Below are 22,255 nucleotides of genomic sequence, written 5' to 3'. Positions count from 1 at the left end.
CCCACTTCTATTCACAATAATGCCTACTAGTGTAAAAACTCATTTCAAAACTTTACATCACTTACAATAGTATCAATGTTATCTACAACAAAAGACCATGGTTAAATGTAAAATGCAGAAAAACTGGGACAGGGTTTCCTGCCGATTGGAAAAACCTGATGGACTGGATTTACTACTACAAATACAAACTAAACCCCCAGACAGTATTTACACAAACAGTTCTACTAATCATTTTGGCCGTTTGTGGACACAAATATACGCAGTACTGTATAATCGTGAAGGAGGTTTAGTCTAGATTGAGTCTTAATACTTGTGAATGTGCCTCTGAGAAGGGCAAGAACAGAAATAAGCAATTATTTTTACAAAGTGTCAATGTGTTGATTCTGTTTCGATTAATACACTTTAGTAATAAAACATGCAGTAAATTAGGAGGAATCACAAGAAACTATGCAAGATATATGTGCGCAGGTAAAAGCAAATTCATTAAGGGTTGTGATTTAAATGTTCCAGTCAGTGTCACAAAGTCCTGAGTGCGAAGGATTTTGACTGTATAGTGTATAGTTCCGACTAGAGGGAAGTAGAACAGGTTGAAGAGAAGCAGGTTGATGAGATAGTAAGGGGTGGGGTTATTGTGTGTTTTGAATCTGAGGAGGAGGTTCTTGAAATAGGCAACCAATAAAATAGCTGGGAAGCAAACGTCATCTGGCTTCGTTAAAATTGTTTCATAAGAATGATAACATAGGAAGTCCGGGGCTTACAGCAATTAGCATGTGGATTGTTTTTGGTAGAGGAGTGATTTTTGCTCTGTCCTTACACCAAAAACACAATTACATTAAATATGAAGCAAGTCTGTACACTTGTACATCATACTGAAACATAATAGTATCACTTACCGTCTCCAAACTTGACTTTTTAGTAATATATTCAGGTCAAGAGCAGATTTTGTAACACATTTTGCTAATCAGTGCCTCTCAGACATGACTAATTCTCAAAAGAGTAGTAGCAGGTGCAGGTGTAAAGAACCTGCTTTCACCCCTCATCTCACCTGATTTGTTACCATGGCACCTTTTGCTCATTATCATGAGCAATGTGTTGGGGGCATGCATTGAAAATATTCTAGTTGCTTCAGTTACAAACCTGCAAAATGCTCACTGAATTGTTGGTTTCCTGTTTTTTTTATATTGCTTATATCGTATGACATTTATTCACTCACCTTGTTACTTACCTAAGTACTTACCTAAACAAGGGTGGAGTTTTTTTTTTTTTATAGAGATATAAAAACACTAGGACTCACCCTATCTTTGTCATCTGCGACGTCACTTAAAACATCATCAAGGTCAAGGATTCCTCCATCACCGTGTTCCAACCTGTGTACTTGAACCCAGTAGGTGGGGTCCTGGAAAAAAAAGGAGAATCAGCTATGTTAGAAAAGTATCTCCCACAATATGTATTAGCCATTCATGAATATAGGATTGGGGCCATTATCTGAGCCGTTCAAAATGTTCACTGCCAAGCTAACAGATATTGTAATCAGCTGATCTGATCACTATATGGGTCGTAAATGCGGAAATCAGTTGGACCGTGTTCATGGATTGACTTAATCTTGCTATTACTAAATGTTTTAATCTTCTCTGTGCCATGTTACATTGGTTCATGATTTTGATTGTGAAGAATCAACTGTTAATGTACAAAAGTGTCACCTGTTGATCAATTTTATCAAACCACTTAAAACTAACATTAGGAACAAATTACATCGGGAGTTCACAAAAAAACAGACTTAATTAAAATAAGCAGACTGGACAGGATTAACCCAAGGATACAAGACATCAAGGCCCTTAGAGTTAACTTCTAATCGGCAGAAAAATATCATTGCAAAATGAAATATTACAGCATCCAAAAGGATGTGCAACAATAGTAAGTATGAAGGTAAATTCATACAAAAATTAAATAGGAAACCTGTGTACATACTTCATTGCTGTTTTAAAGTGAAAAATAAATAATTAGTAGGTTTGGATGAAAGCATATAATTATTATTCTATTTTTTCTAAGTGGGGTAAGAGGCAAATATTTGTTACAGTTTAAGTAAATACTAAATGATGTGATTATATCACCCCACCTACTTCCCAAGGTCAACTGGGATAGGCTCCAGGTCAGCCGTGACCCTAAACAGGATAAGTAGGATAGAACTTGGATGACTGGGTGGATATAAATGGTAAAGCAAACCATGTTTGAGCATGGAAACTGTCAAAAAGTAAACTTCAGTCTATTTCCTCCCCTCCCCTTGTTATTTGTCTTCTTTTATTTCTGGCATTGGCCATCTCAAGGTCTCAAAACATTAAAACATGAGAGACAATTGAGACAGGAAAAGAACCAGAACAAAACTTTTTCTTCCACCATCATGTAAGAAAAAAAGAGAGCTCTCACTCTCTTTCAAACTGAGCTATCTTTGGGTCTGTGGTCAAATGCCTAGAGGCTCTGTTTTACTTAACTCCACTCTGGTCTGGTAACTCATGAAAGAAATGTTGGTGTGTTAAAGGGATTTTTTTTAGTTTACGAGGAAGGAAAATGACCTAAAACATGTATTGTGGCCAGAAATGAGCAGAAGAGAGTAGTAGTTAACAGTCAAATATACAATTGTACAATATTACTGAATTATCCTCAGATATGTTGAAAATGCTGTCCAGTGTTGAATAGACAGATTAACACATGTAGAAAGTCTTCCCTGTAGATTGGAAACTCAGGTGTCTAAATATGTCTATTTATTGAGTAAACTAAACTGGTTGAATTTCTGCATTCAAATACCATATGTCAATTTGGCACAGGCATCATCCTGGCTTGTTCATCAGATGGATTACTTGTGAGAGCAGGTCAGCCACAAAAAACATAATCCCGAAGACACACTCACGGAGCTGCAAGAACATGAGCGGACACTATTTGAATTTGTCATGCTTTACAACCATGGTTCTTTTCCATGAGAAATAATGTGAGTGCAAAGACCTTATTACTGAACCAGAAGACCTCTTCAAAACTGCAAAGAATCAAAGTAAAAGATGAGATGTAAACCACCACATTTTCTTGACCAGGTATTGGTTTAGGAGGTGACATGCAGGTTTTCCCTAGTGTATGAGATGCAAACACCCATTGAATCCAGAGACAAAAGATGTTTCACCCTATTATCCATGTCTTTGTACCGCACCATATTTCCTGTCTCTGTTAAAAAGCTGCACAAAAGCCTGTGCCCTGGAGTTATTTAGTGAAGGGGGACTCTACGCTTGAGAGAGAGAATGTGTCTGCAAATGTTTCCGATTGCACTGCAAGCTGCTGGTGCCGTTCATGGTGCACACTCAACTAGATTTTCAATTTGCACACCACAACCAATTAATTCAAATTAGGATCTTGTAGCACAATAGTAGTGTGACTAACTCCAGATAAGATATGTTGTGATTTTATGTGCTTGACTTCAGAATGTGCTTGATTACACTGAACAAAGTTCCAGGAAGAATTCTAGGCCTGATCTTCAAGAGTCGCCGTGTGGAATATGAAGCTGTGCTGATGGCCAATGGCTGAACATGGCACTGCTCCTACAACCACCAGATAAGCACAGCAGAATCATTAATGTATGAAACCATTCTAAATTTAAATGAGTTATGTTTTGACATCCCTGTGAAAGCAAACCATTGCAGTCTATAACTGTAATCTACTGACCCTGAACAAATCACCCCTTATGATTACAGAATGATGATGCCAACGCGAACCTCATTATCTAATGATATATAATTAAGCCGAATGAACAGTACATATATGGTCTGGCTATGGTTATTATGTGGTTTTGCATACACACCTCTTTATCAGTCTAGTACCTACACCTAAGTAGGTACTTGGTCGACTAAAAAGTAACACGGAGTACAAGATACATGTGTCTGTGGTGCAACAATAACCTAACTGAAATGCCCAATTTAGAGTCATGTGTTTCGGTAATGACACACTCAATTGTTTCTTGGTGCAGCTCACTATTGCTTACCAGGGTTGCACACAGAAATACTGCAATACTAAGCACTTCCAAGGTCATCATTAGAAAAGTGATACTGAAAGGCCCTTGGTGTCTGGCACTAACACACACTTATATCACTCATTGAGTGGGAGAAAATTAAAACATTCAGAATGAGTCAACAATGTGATTTAAGTGGCTATTAGAGGTAAGACACAGAAGGTAAGTGTCATGTTACAGAGAGATCTTGCTTCAGATCCCTGAGGGAGATGCTGCATTTAAGCCATCTGTTCATCCACAGAACCATAATTTGAGTGGTCAGATTTCTCGCAGATGTGAGGCGGTTCAAATGATGACTTGGCAAAACATAAATATAGTTTTCTTTGACTCTTCAGTGAAATTACAGAGCATTTTAATCAGGATTGAACCGTGAGCCAAATGAATAGATTTTTCCTACAGGGACGACAAACATTAAAATTACCGCCAAAGAGCACTGAAAAAAAACTAAATGCATTTTAAAAGGCTATGTATTCTTTAATCGGTTGTTACTTTTAAATCAAATTTTTTAAAAAAATGAATCATTTAAATGTTAACATAAACATGTGTTACACTTAGTTACTCTGCAAGATGTTTTTGAGCTGATCTGTGCAAGATCAGTACACACATGGAACATTTATTATTCCATATCAATTCACTCATAATTCCAAAGATTACTTTGGAAATGCAACATCTTGGCAGCATTCCATGCCTGCAAAGTCAAAATCTGATGATGACTTCTGGCTCACCCATCATTAAAGTGGCATGTTTGCAATCCAAGTTCTTACTAACAGCATGTATTCATCATAATGTAAGATGACAAAAAGTAACTAAGGCTTTCCTTAAACAGAATTTTGTATTCCGTACTTATTGCCTAAAAGAGAAATAGCCAAAAATATTCTAGGAGTCAGGTGAATGTACTTGTTGAAACAAATATTTTTTGAAACAATACTGGTCAACACCCTGCATATGAGTAAGTTTGATCCATAAAAGTAGATAAAAGGTTATCTTTACAAACCGAAATACTGAAAATCAAACAAGCAAAGAAACCTTAGGCTTAATCCCCCTAAAACGGTACTGACTAAATTCCTCCATCACATTTGCAACTGGAACACTGAGCCATATTGAGTATGTCATGTCTGCAGGGTCCAAGACTGATTCTACCACTGCTTCTCCCACTGCCCTTGTCTGCTGCTTGCTAATGGACTGACCACTCAAGCTTCAGAGTACAAAAGTGCATTGCGCTATGTTCTGATAGTCAAAAAGAGCCTTAAGCTAGTACTTGAATACGTTCTCCTACTTTGAATTTACTATAAAATGAGTAACCAATGGCTCAGTCCATTATCAATTATATGAAATACTATAGCATAGTAATGACATCCTGCAGTGTACTATTTTAAATCTTGGTGATCATATTTCAAGCCAATTTTTATTGAGCCAGAGTGTGTTGAAGCTTGAAATGCTGTGGTGCAGCTGTGGCAGGATCAGCATGAGATCCCAGAACATCAAACACTGAAGTGATGCTCAAACGGAAGAAGGACTGGATCCAGACCAGAATTGCATAGTAAGGATCTGATTAGCAAAGTGGAAATATATTAGAATAAAACAGACTGGTAATGTCATGTCTTACATTTTTGGTTTCACTGGACTGGTTTGATGCTGCCAAGCAAAGGAGGTTGCAAACAAATTTCTGTAAATATCAAATGATTGCAGCTGGTAAAAGTAACGGTTGTAAACTTAAACACTAGACAATAAAAACAGGGTTTGGTTCTGGGGCATTTTAAATAGATTCAGTAAATGCATTGTATTGATGTCAGGGAAAGAGGGAATTAGTGAGGAACTTGGAGATTTCCTTCAAGAAAATTGTGACAAATGCTAAGGTCAATGAACGTTTAGAGTGCTGCAGGGCACTCAGTGACATACAAGGTGAATGCATTAAGTTGAAAGACAGAGTTGCTGTCAGTGAGCGAGAAACCAGCTCGACTAGGTCAAAAACACGCCTACATACTCTACAGGACGCCACTCACACATGTCGTGACAAAACTGAGTAATTATTAGGAGGTCTCAGAGTCTGACAGATGTGTTGGACAGATGTGGGAGGTTTACGCAGGTCTTGTTTTAGAGAGGTTTTCCAATTCATTAGCCCCAAAAGTGTACAAAAAAATATTGGAGCCTTATTTGTTTGCCTATGGGATACAAAAATAAGGTAATACTGATGATGTAAACACCAGTGAATTTCGACTGCTACTCACCATCTTCAGTTACTAAGAAAAAGGCGAGAAGAAACATGTTCAGTGAGCATGCCCCAAACAACCAACATCACTTGTGTGGAAAATTGATCCCTACTGTGGATATTTTGATTCACCCTCAAAAGTATATTCCCTTATGTAGTTCGACTAAACATTTGCATAAATGCAATGGGAATGCATACAGTAACTGGGAGTATTTTGTCTCAAGCGGTTACTGTGATCTCCTGCCGTGCGGGTTACATGTGGCAAGGTTTCGAGTCCCACCCTGGAAGAGGGGGACGGACTGCATTGTCGGCGGACCAGTTACAACCAGTCTTTTGCCCTAGATGTGATCCATGATCCAACATGATCAGCCGAGCTGCTAGTGTCCTCTTTATAGGCATTGGGAGGGAGGTTCTCTAGACATATGTTGGTAAATTGGTTTAATAAAATTCAATTATATTTAATTGTAGTTCTACTGCAATAATGTACTATGTTAGTTTGTGGGAATCTTTAAATAAAAGTGCTACAACTTAAAAAGACAATTCAACCCAACTATTGTATTTAACATTTACAGTTTAATACAAATAGTTCCCATATTTATCTTCTGTACTTCCTCAGTCTGACCCACTTTCAAAGTCTAAGCAAACAGTTCAGAAAAAAATTAAACATTTAAATGGGCATGCTCATCAACTTCATTAGTAAACTACAGTAAATCAATCAATCAGCACATCTGGTAGAGCTGAGATAAAAATATTTCAGCCCAAACGATGGAATTTTCCTCAATGTGCCGCCAATAAATTGTGCGAGGTATTTTTCTCGTACAACTCTGAGCATGTATTTTCCATTTTTGTGTGGATGTTTGAAAGGAAATCACGCCCAGCAGATGTTTGACAAGCCGTCCAAGGTTAGATTTTATACACCGGTAAGTCCAAGTCATCTTAGGTCAAATGAATTAAACAGAAATGTTAAATAATGGAAAAAAACATGGTTGCAAAATCTATGGAAGCAAAAGAGCACTGTGTTTTTCAAACTGAACTCTCACATACTGACATTGAGGCATCAAATGTTAGGGCAACTTGAAAAACAATCAGCATTATTAGATATATATGTATGCTATATAGAACACTGTATTTTCTTACTTTCAATCTCATTAGTCTGCTATGAATCATTTTCATCTATTTATGACTCTTATTTGTGTAAACACTAAATAAACTATGCTACAAAGATCCAATATTTTAGTGTCAAGTATTTGTAATACTGGGGTGGCCTTGCTTGAATGTAAACATTCACAGTTTGGTAATCTGAGAACAAAAGACGCTCACATTTGCTCATATTAAGCCTTGAAAACGCTTTGTGAAGTCACTCTGTGCATTCCAAGGCACTCCCAGTCAGCTGTAATGTTGTTTGGTAAAACTACCACTTATGCAACTTCAAACGTTACTTCATTTGCAATATACATAAAATTACTGGACACAATTGCATCATCACAAAAGATGAACTAATTGCCTGGTAAAAAAATAGAATATTAAAATTAAAAAAATCACAACAATGTAATATAACTTAATCCTGTAATGAATTTAAGTGCCAAATATTCATTACCATTTTAGTTACAGTAATTCCTGAAAATACTTTTTTTTTTCCATTTCACAACTGTAGACACAATGGTACATGTACTATACTGTAAAACCGAAAAAGAAAAATGTTTTGAATGCTTCTTAAGTCTGACAAAGAACACATGATTGGGACTGTGTTTCAACAGCAATCATGGCTGCAGAAATAAGCTGCTGGCAAAATGTTGGATCACATTTAAGAAGGTCTGACATGTTGTGTCGTGTCAAAACACCACAATCCACATAGCTGCCCTTTGCTAGGACTTGTTTTCTTCAATTACATTCAGCTTTATGAAAGAAGTGTTGCTTCTCATGGATGCGGGATTCAGAAACATAGGAGAAATAGTTTGGAAATAGAATAAATAAAATCCATCTGCCCTCTCCACAAAATATACAAACCGAACCAATGCATTTAATTAGTGGACAGATCCTGCAGACCAAAGAACAACTATTTCCCAATTTTGACCAACTCAATTTCTTCCTTAGACTATTTCAGTTCAACCTATACAACTGCTATGGTGGCAACAATACATGCAAGCATATCATATTAACTATTGACTTGAAATACTAGATGAAGACCAGTGTTAGTGCAAACAAGCAAACAGCTTCAAGGTCAGCTTCATTCTCACATTCCCGTTCAAAACAATAAGTTCAAGTACACATCACGTTGTTGTTTTCTGTACGTCACAAGAACGGAATGAAATAATTGCTTATAAGAACTGACTAGGGACGCCCTATAAATATCTATTTCATTGAATGACAATGCTTTCAATTTGTTTTATGCATGATGTTTAAATCCATGCCTGAATTTGCTAATTTCTTAATTGTGGTGGAGCTGAAGAAAAGCTTCTCAAGGTTTCAGTCTTTGACAGCTTTGACAGTAAGTAAAGCTTCTATGAATCTGAATGTTGACAGGTTAATTGTAGACAGTAGACATTTCAAAATCCCCCATTAATCCACAAACATCCCATTTGAAACAACATATTTTCAGGGGAAAAAGTCCTTCACTTGAAAGATTTACTTGCCCCTTAAGAAACACAGTACTTAGATTTCCTTTGATAAAACGATATACTGTATTATCTTTTGGCGCAGTCTCACAGCCTAAACAGTTTACCTTGTCGATATGGACTGATTGTGTGCATCAGATGAATAATTAACTATGCTAAAAGCATGCAACCTGAACATATAATTACATTTTGCATGCTCTAAACTGGAATTATGTGCCAATGTATCATGCATTATTCATAATACTACAATATACCTACTGAATGCCACTAACAAAAAAGAACAATAGCTAGATCACTTCAATAGTAACTTACATTGCTTAATGTTCTAAGAAATAAAACAATAACCAACAAACATGTCTGTCTACTTTTCCATTGTCCTATTTCTAAAAATATTAGTAAATGATTAACTGGATTCTCTAAACCAGTGAGTTTGTAAATTGTTGACTCAGGTAGAAAATAATACACTACTAAAACCCTGACCTGGAACTACTGTTTCTCATCTGCTCTTTTCTCATTTGCATAAAGTCTGAGAAGAAAAATGATAAAGTCATCACATAATCTATTTCTGAATAGAAAATGCCACTGTCCAAAGTCATGGCATAAAAACAGACACATAAAAAAACTAAAATTCCACTGTTGAGAAAACACCAGTCATGAAATGACTTGGCAAGGCAATGGTATTTGGCCCTACTATGCGTGGCTTGCCGACTGCTGTATTTGGCAAGAGAAACCAGAAATCCTTGCAGCTTTGCATGCTCAACCCTTAATTCAGAGCCCTGATGTCTGTTGTACCATTGACTGACACAAGTCTTTGCTTGCCTGCACTCTCCTCACCACCTACACAGCACGTGTGCAACTGTTTTCAGTACACGAGAGGCATTCTAAAATAGGGGAAGCCCTGAAACAACCTTACCTTGACCCTGACGAGAAAAAAAATGTTTGATAAAGATAAGCGCCTCACAGTGGTGTCATTGATCTTAAACCCAGTCGTCTGAGTGGGGGAACCTGCTCGACAGTCATTAATTCAGCAAATGAGGTTGTAAAATACCACAATTCGTTCTAGAATAATGTTTTTTATTTGCTTTTGAAATATAGTGATCTTACTATTGGACATTTTTTGTATAGTTCTAAAATGAGGACTATAAAAATGCCATAGTGACAAATTAATGTAGTGCTTTCTACACACCTAGACCAATGTGTAGCATGTATATTTGATAATCACAGGTTTGAATATGATATATTTTTAGGAATGTTCTTGGATAAAGACCGACAGGCAATGACCTGTTGGGATAAAAGCATAGAATCATGAAGTGCAGAAAAGGCTAGTCTGCATGAAGACAACAATGTGTGCCAAGAGAAAAAAAGGAGGGATAATGATAGAAGTAAAGTTTAACATGTGAAAATCACCCAAGGGTGATGAGAGCTTACTGAGTCTACACTTCCTTTGCTCTTTTTCCTGATGTGGTAGAAATGAATTACAAAAATATCTGGTGCTTGACCAGAAGTCTGAATTTATCCATCCTCATTTACCATCAATCACACCACATTCCCATCATCAAACAGCCAAGTCACCCTCTTTTCACATATAATTACATCCAGTTGGTATGCCTTGTCTTGAACAGTTAACCTATAGATAATCTCTAGTTTTCATGTACACTAAGTGTACTGATATTTACTTCAGTTTCACGTAATAGTGCATATGAGTGCCGTTCAACTGGTTAACTCCACCTAAGAATAAATGACCCAGTACGCCAATCTTTAGAACCTTTTTGGTGAACTGTAACTTTTCCTTGCGGGTGTGAAATGATATCTGAAAGGGAATCAATGCATGGTGTTAGTCTACATTTACAATCCACATAGTTGATCAATGGAATAGTCTCCGGCCTTCTGCTGAGCACTGTAAAACAACACTGCAATGGGAAATGAGAAAATTTTCGATCAGCAATATAGCAGTTATTCCATGTAGCACAGTATAAGAACCAACAACAGAACAAAAAGTGTTCATTGACTTAATTTTGATGGATAAAGATTAAAGTTCAATAATATATATTGCAAGTACACAAAGTATAAAAATAATATGAGGATGCAGGTATTTAGGACCACACACATTGGACCAAAAGCTGCAGAGAAAAGCCAAGAAAATGCGTCTTCTCAAATAAATGACTTTGTCTCGTCTACAATAAAATAATTTTGCCCTGAAACAGCAACTCTCATGTTTTGTCTGCTGTTGAATCACAGTCTACTCACTTCACTCCATCATGACCATGTGTAGTTTCATGGCGACTCTTCATCTTTTCTCACATTATCTAATACGTCTCAATTATTACTTGATCGTCCAAGTGCTGCAAAACATCAGCCACAAGTGACGAGCAAAGCAATTTGGCATCCATCCTTCATGGTTGTGCATATTGAAGAGCAGATATGACTCTGAAGTTAACGGCATTTAAGTGGCTCATAGATGATTTTCCTCTAAAGGAAAGCCCTCAAAAGCCCCAACAGGAAAAAAATAGCACACAAGCCAAGCTTCCATGAATAACTAACTGTCAGTCAAAGCTGAATATTGTTATTCAGCTTGTAGATGTTTGCTGAACCTTTAAATTTTATGCATCGGGGACTGAAACGCACATATTGCAGTTTAAGGCCTATATTATTTTGGATCCATCATCATACTTGAAATAAATCATATAAAATGCAGCGGTAGAAGTAGGATTATTCTTTAATGCTTGTCAGCTCTGGGAGCATTTTAAAATCTCAAGTGACTCTCCATACAAGTGATTATGTCTTCCAGAGGCCCAAAAGGCTTAATAGACCTGTTGCAGATGGCTGTGTTGTCTGGAGCCAGATCTTCTCCATTTACAACACCACAGCATGGATCAACGGACCAGTCCATTTTGCTGAGCCACAGAAAACTATTAAGGGGATGTGTGATCACTCCCGTGTGCCAGCGGAAGTTCTCTTTAAAAATGCATGTTGATCTGGAGTATTTAATCAATAATATATTATTTCTTTTTAAGGGGGTCAAAATAATCCAAACAACTGCATAAATCAATTCTCTTTTAAAGATTTGTAGGTTTTTTTTCAGTTATTAGCTAATAATTATGTATTTTTGTCACATTTGTTATTTTTATTTTTCTCTTATTTTAACAACATATAACTCGAGTACTCAGCTACAAGGCTGTACTTCAACTTGTCAAGTTGTTTGCAAGTATTTAGACTTTTACTCAAATACAGTGTAGGATCATATATATCATAAATGTCCCTCATGAGGGTAAAAGGGCTTATAAGATGTTAAAAATTGATGTTATCTTTATATAGATCACTCTTCTACTGGTGATGATATCTATCTAATTAACTGGGAATGCTTGCATGAGAACTGCCCTCACAATTTAAATAAATTGGACGTCTATTGTTGTCAATGGCAGATAATAAGTGAAATACTAAGTGAAACTTTAAAAAAACAATTGGGGAAAACTCAACTTTTAAGTGCCAATGAGTGATTAATTTTAAATAATAGTATTAATTACAGGTACTGGCAATAATACAACTATTATAATAACTTTTTGAGTGGAATTGGATGATTTTATTGTCATTATACAATGAGATTTAAAGCTTTACCACCAAGTGCACACATAACAACAACAAACACAAATAATCAATAACCAACACAGTATATATGTATAATTATATTTGAAACATGATGTTCATATGTTTATTATGTTTGCTGCACTTTTATACAACATTTTAAGTGTGACGTACATGGATGCGCCTGATTAATGTGGTTGATTGTGTTTTATTATTTATTGTTATTCCCTGAACTATTTACTTAAATGTGTGTGAAGGTCTTCACTACGAACAACATTTGCGTATATTTAACCTAAATTTAGAATTTGAGACATGTATTTGTAGTGTTTCATCGTGATGTTGCGCACTGTAAAGTTCAATGCACGTGACGCACTATCTCACTGTGATCCGCAGTGGCACACCTGTGCACAAAGCGCAGAATCTTGCGCCAGTTTTTGCTTTTTGTTGTTTTGTTAGTTCTTCCGTGTACATTACACAAACTTATCCACCCGTTTCAACAAGCACATCATTATTCTTAAGAAATAAAGTGGCGATGTTTATTTCTTAAGCAAACAAATCAACGTAGGCAATAAAATCGGCACTTTGCTGGGTCCTCCATTATGGGTCATAAGAGGTCCATATTGGCTCATCATAACTATATCGAAGCAAATACTTTAAATTATCCGATTTTACCGCAATTATGTGTATTTACCCGGGGGGTAAAAGCACCATATTTCGGCTAAAACCGTGCTAGGAGTCACCCTACTTTGAAACGAGATTGGATTTTAGTTCTTACCTTCGCGATGGCTCTTTTGTATCTCATGGCGGCTTGTTCGACGAGACTGGTCACTTTGATATTCCCATCCCCACATGGGACGACCACCGGGATCCGTCCAAAACACACGGTCACCTTCATTTCCTCACGTTAATTCCCAAAAGGAAAAAAACGAGGCATCCAAGGGACACAAACCATCCCGGGTGATTGCGCGAAGGAATACGAAGGCGACCAGCTGCCTGTGGAGAAAAAAAAAGATCGAGTAAAGTGCCTAAAATCCTAGTTTCGGGATCCTATACTGAAACCGTCTGACTTGGTGGCGTCCTCGCAGTGTTGACTCACTTGAGAGAAAGTTCCAAGGCGAGCGGCTTCCTCAGTGGGGAGCCCAAAGCTGACAACACGGCGCGAGGGTCGCCCACATGTTGCAGCAAGCTCCAGGAATGTCTACCGTGCACGACCCGCAGAGGGTGCAAAAGTGTCCACATGGTTCTTAACCCTTTAACTACCAAGAAAAGTTTTAATGTTTTTATTTTTATTGTTGTAATCAAAATATATATTTATATTTTTTTCAATAAAATGAATAGCTATACTAGGGATGATATTGGTGTTCTTTGCCAATGAAATATTATCTCAAGTGGAACTTTAATGATTATTTTATAAACCACTAATATGCCAACTTTAAGAATCACTGCACTATGGAACAAGGCAAAAGACCAATTTTCCCCACAAAAAAATATATGTTAACAGCACTAGCTAGAGTGAGATTTTGGAGTTGAGCCCCCCAAATACCCCCATGGTGGTAGAAGTACGCAGGGTCCATCTGGTGGCTTTCAGAGTACATTTCAATCACATTACTTTTAGTGATGTTTTGCATTCACACTCCAGTGACATCATCACATCAATACCCAACCATTATTTTTGTATACTGTTTATGTTTCAGGGTCACAAGGAGTTGCATTGGATCTCAGCTGACTTTGAGCATAAGGCAGATTTTTCCGGGCAATTATTTGCTATACAATTGCTTGTGTAGGTTTTTAAATAATTAGTTTGTAAATCCATATTATTAACTGACTGCCCAGTTTACTACTGACACCCAAAGTTAGCTGGCATCTTACTTTCAATGAGGACAAACACTCCATAAAACTCAAGCCTCTTCACAATAAAAACATAATATAATAAACAGTTTTTCTTATTAAATTCAATGAGCCAAAAGTATAAATAAGAACCTTGCGATTTTATTAATTTGACAAGCAGCAAGAACATGTCTTTTTGTTTTCCATCTCAAAGTAAAAACAATAGTCAGCATACCAGTTTTATTACAGTATTCCTCCTAATCAGAACATTTAAAAAAATAACACACTCACACAAACAAGAACTGCAAACGTGAGAAAAGGAAGCTTCTTTTTTAAAATGTGTAGCAATCAAGGCATCACTGATGCCCCCACTGAGTCTCAAATCAATAATTCCATTTTCAGTCACCTCTGAGGTCCTTTTTGCCATTTCCTCACCAATAACTTCAGTATATAGGCATTCTCTTTGAGTCAATTTACGTGCACATGATGCACGTGGCACTGGTGTTGTTGTAAACAGCTTAAAAAATCAGACGTGGAGGTGGCTGGAGTGGGTGGGATGTGGTCTTCCGGCTTTTCCTAGCCTGCTTGAGTGACCATGTTGGGCTCCCAGGCACTCCCAAAAATGGATGCATGAGTCTATTTTATTATCGTTTTTAGGGTTTAAAAACCTGCATCAGTCACAGACGCACGGATTGGCGTTTGCGTGGCTCTTTGTTTCCATCGCTAAGCGATATAGCTGTACTCATCTGCAGAGGTTTGGCTTCGCTCGATGTACTGCTTGTCGATGAGTACTTCTATGCACTTCTTGATCATACTGATACTTGGGTTGAACCTGGCTTTGGACTGATTGATGACCTGCAAATGAGGAGAACAATTTTGTTGAAATCAGAAAGCACATTATTATGGTTGCAACTTCATTAATGCCAAGGGTGTCAGACTCGGGATATAATATTTAGATTTTATTTTAAATAAATGGATTAAAAGAACTGGATTAAAATCCATGAATATTCAGTTTTTTATACATCTCAAACAATGTTTATTTTAGTTTTTTAACATATATTTAGATTTTACAAAATTATTTTTGAACTAAAAACACTAAAAAAATGTATTAAAAAGTACTATAATTGATTTAAAAGAGGGAAAATCAGGAAATTTAAATACATCTATAATCTTCATTTAATTCCATCCTAAAACAGAAAGTCAACACTCGTGATTTACTTTTCCGGGCCACACAAAATGATGCAGCGGGCCAAATATGGCCCCTGGCCACTACTTTGACACATGTGATTTATGCCTTTCAAATATACTGTTTAAAAGGTCTCAGATAACAGAAATTAAATGAATTGAAATGCCACAACTACAAGTTTTTCCACCAAAAAGGCAAACCTACCTCTTGTATGAGAGCATTATGTCTGAGAACCTTGCGGGCCTTCATTATTCTCACTATGGCAGCTTGTAAATACATTTTCCGATCCTCGTCTACAGCACTCCGAGTTTGCTCCATCTCCTAAATGGCAAAGAGGTGAAAGATAAACTAAAAGGTTCTCAAGATGGAATGTGGCAGCCAGACGAGAGTAGAGTAACTAACCTGTGGTGTATCCTTCTGCATTGAAGTTGTGATCTTGAACTTTGTTCTTTTACTTACAAACGACATATTCAGAGAAAATGTGGATTCCACATCAATTTCCTCCTTTTGGCAGAAAAAAAAGAATAATCAAGGCTTGTAAATATTATGAAAGATCTTAATAATGTATTAGTGTCAAGGCTTAAACTGTAATAGCTGAAGTCCTCAAGTCAAAAAACTTGACTTTCTCACCTTTTCTGAATTGTGGTTAAGCATCTTTACATCCAACAGAGACTTGATGGTCTTCTGTAACTCTTTCTCATTCATCTGAGTACCATCCTGCAACTCTTTGTATGTCACTGTCTGGCTGTTATTGAATGTGAGAAGCACGGCCATCTGATAAGTGGTGACCATTGCGACGTAGGGTTTCGAAAGATAGACCATCTTCACTTCACCTGAAGAGAGGGGAGTGGTAAAAAAATACATGTAATTAAGTTAAGAAATTCAATAATTATTTTTCATATGGTTTGTTTTAAATAAATGATAATTATAGTATTGATACAGCCTGACATTTTTAAAATGACTTCTGAATAAAAAGTTAAAAAGGGAGGTAAACAACAATTGTGCCTTAGCTCGCTCACTTATGTTCATGAATATTATAATTTATCCAAGTCATTTATATCAGAAAAACATGTCCAGGCAGGCTTTATCAATTATAAAAAAAAAAAATACCTTAGAATTGCACCACATAATGTGAAAATCACATTACCTGTGCAGAGGTAGTGTAGCCAGGTCAATTTCCTTCCACTGAAGTGCTGATTATAGAATAACTCAAACTGTAGGCAAATGACAAATAAAGCTTTCTTAAGAGAGATGTTTTTTTAGTCTGTAGTCTGTGAAATCTCAACACTAATAAAAAATAACCTACCATCTGGACGCTCTTCTCTAGCTCTTGCGGGATGGCGAATGTGGAAGAGGGAACGTGCGTGAGTGGCCAAGCTCCAGCCTGCAAATGTAGTACAAGATCAGTTGGACAAGTTTTCTTTATTTATTATGGTTCACATAAATTTCTAAACCAATTGTGAAACTAGTATTTTTCTTTTTAATTGATTTGTTTGTCTACAGTACTATATGAGCTTGTTAGACTGTGTAATAAAGACTGATCGCTCTAAACTTACCTGTAGGACATATATCTGGAAGCTGATACCCAAGTCCACTACGGTCTCCTCTGTCTTGATGAAATTGTTAAACTTGTTGTTGAGGTCAGCACTTACACTCATGTCTGTGTACATTCTGTGAAGTTTGCTTGTGAACTCATAGCCGCATGCTTGCTGTGAGAAAAGCAGAACCAAGAGGTTTTTATTGTGAGTGTGTCTTTGAGCAAAATGTAAAGAAAAAAATAATTAAATATGAAAAAAGCACATTTTGCATACCTTAAGTTTGTTGATCATTGCTTCTTCTGAGTCCATTGACAATGATAAACCATGTATAAGTCGCTTTGCTAGCATTCTGGCGTAAAACTGAAAATAAGACAGAAAACAGGATTGAGTATTTTACATACATAAGCATATCCATAGTTCAGTCACGTAGATCTTAATTGGTTCAAGGTAAAAATATGGATTAAAATATCAAAAAAAGAACGAGTAAAGCTTCAAGGTTGATTTCACCTTTTGAAAGATATCTTTGTCATCTATGTATTTAAAAACAGTGATAAAGCTGGTCAGCTTGTCCTCCACTTCATTTTCAGTCATTCCCTTTGCAGACTTTTTTAGTAGATTGTCACAATATTTGGCAAGCTGCACACAAAGAAAGAGTTAAGTGATCCAGTCAAGACAAGAACTCCAACAATATTTTTTTAACAGTATGTTGATGTCCAACTGACCAGTTCTGGGGCTTTACAGATAGATTTGGGTTCTCTGAAGTTCACCACAGACGTCAAGGCCTAAAGAAAAAAGAAAAATGGATGCAAACAAAAGTGGGTTAAAGCATATATTCAATGTTGTTGTTGTTGTTTAATAGTTATGCGATTCATAGGCATTTTTTTACCTTATCAAGTGCACTCATGAAATGTTGGTCTCCATTCAGAACTGTATTAATGAGCTGAACAAATTTACTATGAACTTCCAGTACTGACTCCACAAAGAGGGTTGGCATCTATGTGGTAAAAAGAATAGCAAGTATGATATCATTATTTGTGCAACATTTGACATATTTAATGTACAGTGCATATAAAAAGTGAACAATGCCTGTTTAAAAGAACAGTTCACCATTTTCACATTTAAAAAATATACATATATATTTTATAAACACATGATTTATTACTGACATTTTCCAGAGAAAGGTTACTGGTGCCCCGAATGCCCTCATTGTTGATGTGGACCTGCAACTCCTGGATCATGTGTGGCAAACCATTGGAAACAGCTCGCAACAGCGTGTACATGTTGGCCATGTCTGGAAAAAGATAAAATGTTATTTACATATTTCATTTGAAATGCATGCAAGTGAGTTTTAAGTCCAGGAGCACATAAAGACAAAATATTTCCGAAAAATGCTAACCATCTCGCTTCTCTTGCCGAATAATGTTCTGACACTCTGCGTGGAGGAACTGCAAATGATCTGCCACCATCCTCTGCTGGCATTCATTGATGACTTTGGCATATGAGCTAGGGTGCAAATATTTCCGACATCGCATCTCTTCGTCTTTTAATCGCCCCAAAACCTGCACAGTGGGATGTAAGTGTTTTTTGTTTATTCAACTGATGCTGGACCACTCTCTAAAAAAAAAAGTATCATAGTAGTTCCTCTTAAACCTTCTCAGACTGCACACTAGCTTAGCAGTACAAATCCTACAGGAAATAATAAAGCAGGTCAAAGACTTTGTATGAGCTAGTTTTAACAACAGGAGACTACAGACTTGTTGCTGCCTCTGTACTGCGTTAATCAATTCAATATACACAGCAAAGACAGAGCCACATTGCTTTAACATCTGCTAATGCTTATGTGATAATCTGAGGAAACGATAGAGTAAGAGAAGGACATACTAAGCAAATTCACAACTAGTTAAAAAAGCCTGGGTGCCAGATGTAAATAATACAAACAGGACAAGGTTAGACAGGGATTGAGTGGCTCACACAGGAACTGGCACACTTCTTTACTTTACTTTATTTAATGTACGCTTACCTTCTCCATATATTGTGAGCAGTTGGATTCTTGTAGTAAATTTGAAGCTTCTTGTTTATAATACTCTCCCGTTTTTGTGACAAACTCCCCTTCAAAAAGCTCTTGATAAAACTGCAAGACAAAATCAGATATAATTTAGACATACTAACAGAATAACTGGCCCACCTTAGCATTTAACTCACCACACAGAAAAGTATATATAAGACAAATCAATAACGGGCATTATCAAATACCACAATAAATATGAAGTAAACGAAAAAGTGTAATAAAATAATTCAAAAACATCACCTGACATTCTCACCTTTAGTGGAAACTTTTTCTTGTACTGCTCCACGTGAACAAATGAATTAATAACCCCATGGATCACTTTCTGGTTGGGATTCTCACCACAACGGTCACTGTAGGGACAAAAGAGGAATATTTGATCCTCTAATCTTCTAGTGTAATCAATTGTGTGAAAACACTTACTTTTTAATTTCATTTAGCAGCATACGGATCAGGATGGCTTGAAGAGGCTCAATCATTAGCTTCCTCCACATGTCAAGCGCCAACTGAAGTGTCAAATTGAAAAAAAAGGTTATTACTTGTACATCAAATCTTGTATGGTGTGTCAGTTAAATACCTCTCCAATCTCCATTAGTGGCTCATTCATGTCAACTCCTCCGTAACCGTAGTTCAAGTCTGCCTCCGTCAGTTTATTCTTCTTAATGAACTGTGTGTTGAGATACCTGGAGAAAACAAGTTGTTGTTATTGTTTTTTTATCGGCTAGCTCAGATGTATCCCAGAAATACTCTTGGTTATGCAACATAGTCTTGACAAACAGTGTATTTCCTTTGATATGCCTTCAAAGGCATCGCTAAACTGAATGATTTATTAACTGAAAATATGAATAAATTGTATTAGGATCACAGGGATTGATTTTTGACAATTTTCTTCTAAATTAAAAAACTATTTGTAATTTGATTTCCAACTAGACAGTTCATAAAGACTTGTTTTCTTACCTGTACAAGCAATCCATGTAGTCAGCTCCTTTGCTGTATTCTTCCCAGTATCTGTGGTACATTACTAAAACCTTCTCTTCCGATTCCAAGACTTTCTAATATGAAGGCAAAATACAGACACATTTTAGCAAAAGCCACATGAAGTAACATGTCAGATATGGCTGTGTACTAACCTTATACAAATTGCGAACATGATTCTCTAAAAACACCTTTGTTTCAGTGTATAACCTCTCACCTAAGGGCTCAGGGTATGCAACACACAATGCATAAATATCACTTTAGTTGACATTTAGGAAAAGTATTTTCATGTGGTTCATTTGAAATACTACTCATAAATTAAAGCATTTTTATTCAGTGATGACCAATAAATGCATGCAGTATTTACTGATATTAAGTACAAAACTCATTTCCAATAGGATACGAGAAACGGTCATTCCACGTGGCTCTTTCCACATAGTCGAGCATTACGACCGCCTTGATTGTTGATAGTAACTTGTTCCAAGTCTCGTCAAAATCCACCACCCGTGGCTTGAGGGACATTGTGCAGCCTTTCTATTGGCCTAGTGAAGGAAAAAAGGAAAACAATGTCATGCATTTGCATTGCTGCATTTCTGTATGAATATTGCTCATGATGTAATATTAGCTATACAATTCACTTGATTGCATTTGCAGTTTACATAGAATTGTGTTATGCTCTCAAGGTTGACCTCTGATTTAGAAAAAAAGATGGATCAACAAAATAACATGAGTTCCAACTAACAACAGGAAAATTCCAATGAGCAGTCAGTATGCACAACAATTAAAAACTAATTCCTACTGGTTTGAACTTCAAAGCAGACCAAAGTACATACAAAAACAAGTTTGATCTATGCACCCTTATACCAAATTCTGGGTAAAAACCTAATAGACTAGCAACTAGATAGATGCATGTGTGGTGCCCAAGAAATGTAAATATGCCCATGAGCAAGGCACCTAACACGGACGGACACATGTGTTAGATGACTAGTATCTCACTCATCTCTAAAGTAGTTATGCACTGTACATATATAACAATATGAAACGCAAATGAAAGATCTAAGTGTAAAATAGTGTAATAAATTAATATTTTATAAACGTCAGCCTCTAGCTTAATGCTAGCCTCTCCTTAACGGGCGTTGATTTTTATCAAATCGTTTAAATATTGTAACGTTTGTACAACATGATGACGCGTGTCGCTTGCAGGTAGGCTTGTATTAATAATTTCAAGGGGATCCAAGTTAAAGTTACCAGTTAGCGGAATGTCAATCCCAAAATAGGATGGCTATCGAAACAGCTATCTAGCATCTCTTTAGCATGCTACTTCTCCCCGTTCATTTCTAATGTAAGGAAGCGGCTAATAGCTAGTTTACCTTGCAAGAAGCTATAGCATTACAGACAGCGCAGTTACCGGTAGCAAATGCTCATCGACTTTGCAAAATCCCTAATTTAGCACTGACAACTCACTAAAATATGTTGTTGGAACTACACAAACAATTTCAAAGCATATATGTATGAATAATACCAACCACTGTAGAGTAAATCCTTGCTATTAAACTCAAGTTTCTACGGTGTCACAGGCTGGATGTGTCTCACTGTGCTTCCCAGCCTCTTTGACTGTACCATTCTCTTACGGGGGTGAGTAACAGGGATCCGTATATTGGTTCCCAACGTTGGTTTCGTTTTACAGTAAAGGGTGCATTTTCTTTCATTTTCGATTACTATACGTTTTATATTTATTTACTAAAATGTGTTAAAGAAGGCCAAATAAACTTTATTTCAATTGTAAACACTGAATAGAAAAAGCATTTATGGTACTACCCAAAACTATGGAATGCACATATTTATGAAGGCTAGATGTCTTATGCGCGCAGTCAAGCAAAGAAGACAGATGTTGTCACTTCTCGTCTATTTTGCCGCGTTAATTTCACAGTAAAGTGTGCATTTTCTTTCATTTTCGATTACAATCATTTTTATATTTATTCACCAAAATGTGTTAAAGAAGGCCAAATAAAATGTATTTCAATTGTAAACACTGAATAGAAACAGCATTTATGGTACCACCCAAAACTATGGAATGCACATATTTATAAAGGCTAGATGTCTTACGCGCCCAGTCAAGCAAAGAAGACACGTGTATTCACTTCCCGTCTATTTTGCCGCGTTAATTTCACAGTAAAGTGTGCATTTTCTTTCATTTTCAATTACAATCA

At 36.6% G+C, this 22,255-nt stretch overlaps 2 protein-coding genes across 4 annotated transcripts in view; both read right to left on the bottom strand.

Annotated features, from left to right (window-relative positions):
- Window positions 1-13,670, bottom strand: part of LOC144209268 (partitioning defective 3 homolog) — a 234,425-nt gene extending 220,755 nt beyond the window's left edge. For all 3 annotated transcript variants that reach the window (XR_013329067.1, XR_013329066.1, XM_077735472.1), the window contains exons 1-3: window positions 13,551-13,670; window positions 13,230-13,447; window positions 1,295-1,396 (exon numbers count right to left, since the gene is read on the bottom strand). Coding sequence is in view for 1 of the 3 variants with exons in the window: in XM_077735472.1 (XP_077591598.1) it covers window positions 1,295-1,396; window positions 13,230-13,349 (222 nt within the window). In the remaining 2 variants the exon portion in view is untranslated. The remainder of the gene's footprint in view (window positions 1-1,294; window positions 1,397-13,229; window positions 13,448-13,550) is intronic.
- A 751-nt stretch (window positions 13,671-14,421) lies between these two features.
- cul2 (cullin 2) lies at window positions 14,422-21,690 on the bottom strand. Its single transcript, XM_077736464.1, has 21 exons — window positions 21,572-21,690; window positions 20,449-20,587; window positions 20,201-20,303; window positions 20,028-20,122; window positions 19,648-19,753; window positions 19,494-19,576; window positions 19,327-19,423; window positions 19,026-19,136; window positions 18,402-18,564; window positions 18,172-18,296; window positions 17,892-17,999; window positions 17,728-17,787; window positions 17,513-17,641; window positions 17,279-17,365; window positions 17,024-17,176; window positions 16,774-16,851; window positions 16,615-16,681; window positions 16,098-16,300; window positions 15,870-15,971; window positions 15,672-15,788; window positions 14,422-15,136 (listed from the first exon to the last, which is right to left on the bottom strand). Exons 2-21 carry the CDS (start codon window positions 20,565-20,567, stop codon window positions 15,005-15,007), a joined length of 2,238 nt encoding a protein of 745 aa, XP_077592590.1. The 5' UTR covers window positions 20,568-20,587; window positions 21,572-21,690; the 3' UTR covers window positions 14,422-15,004.
- Window positions 21,691-22,255: the final 565 nt, after the last annotated feature.

This window comes from Stigmatopora nigra, chromosome 16, assembly GCF_051989575.1.
Source record: "Stigmatopora nigra isolate UIUO_SnigA chromosome 16, RoL_Snig_1.1, whole genome shotgun sequence".
In the NCBI taxonomy this organism is placed as follows: Eukaryota; Metazoa; Chordata; class Actinopteri; order Syngnathiformes; family Syngnathidae; genus Stigmatopora; species Stigmatopora nigra.
This window is presented reverse-complemented; position numbering and strand designations above follow the sequence as displayed.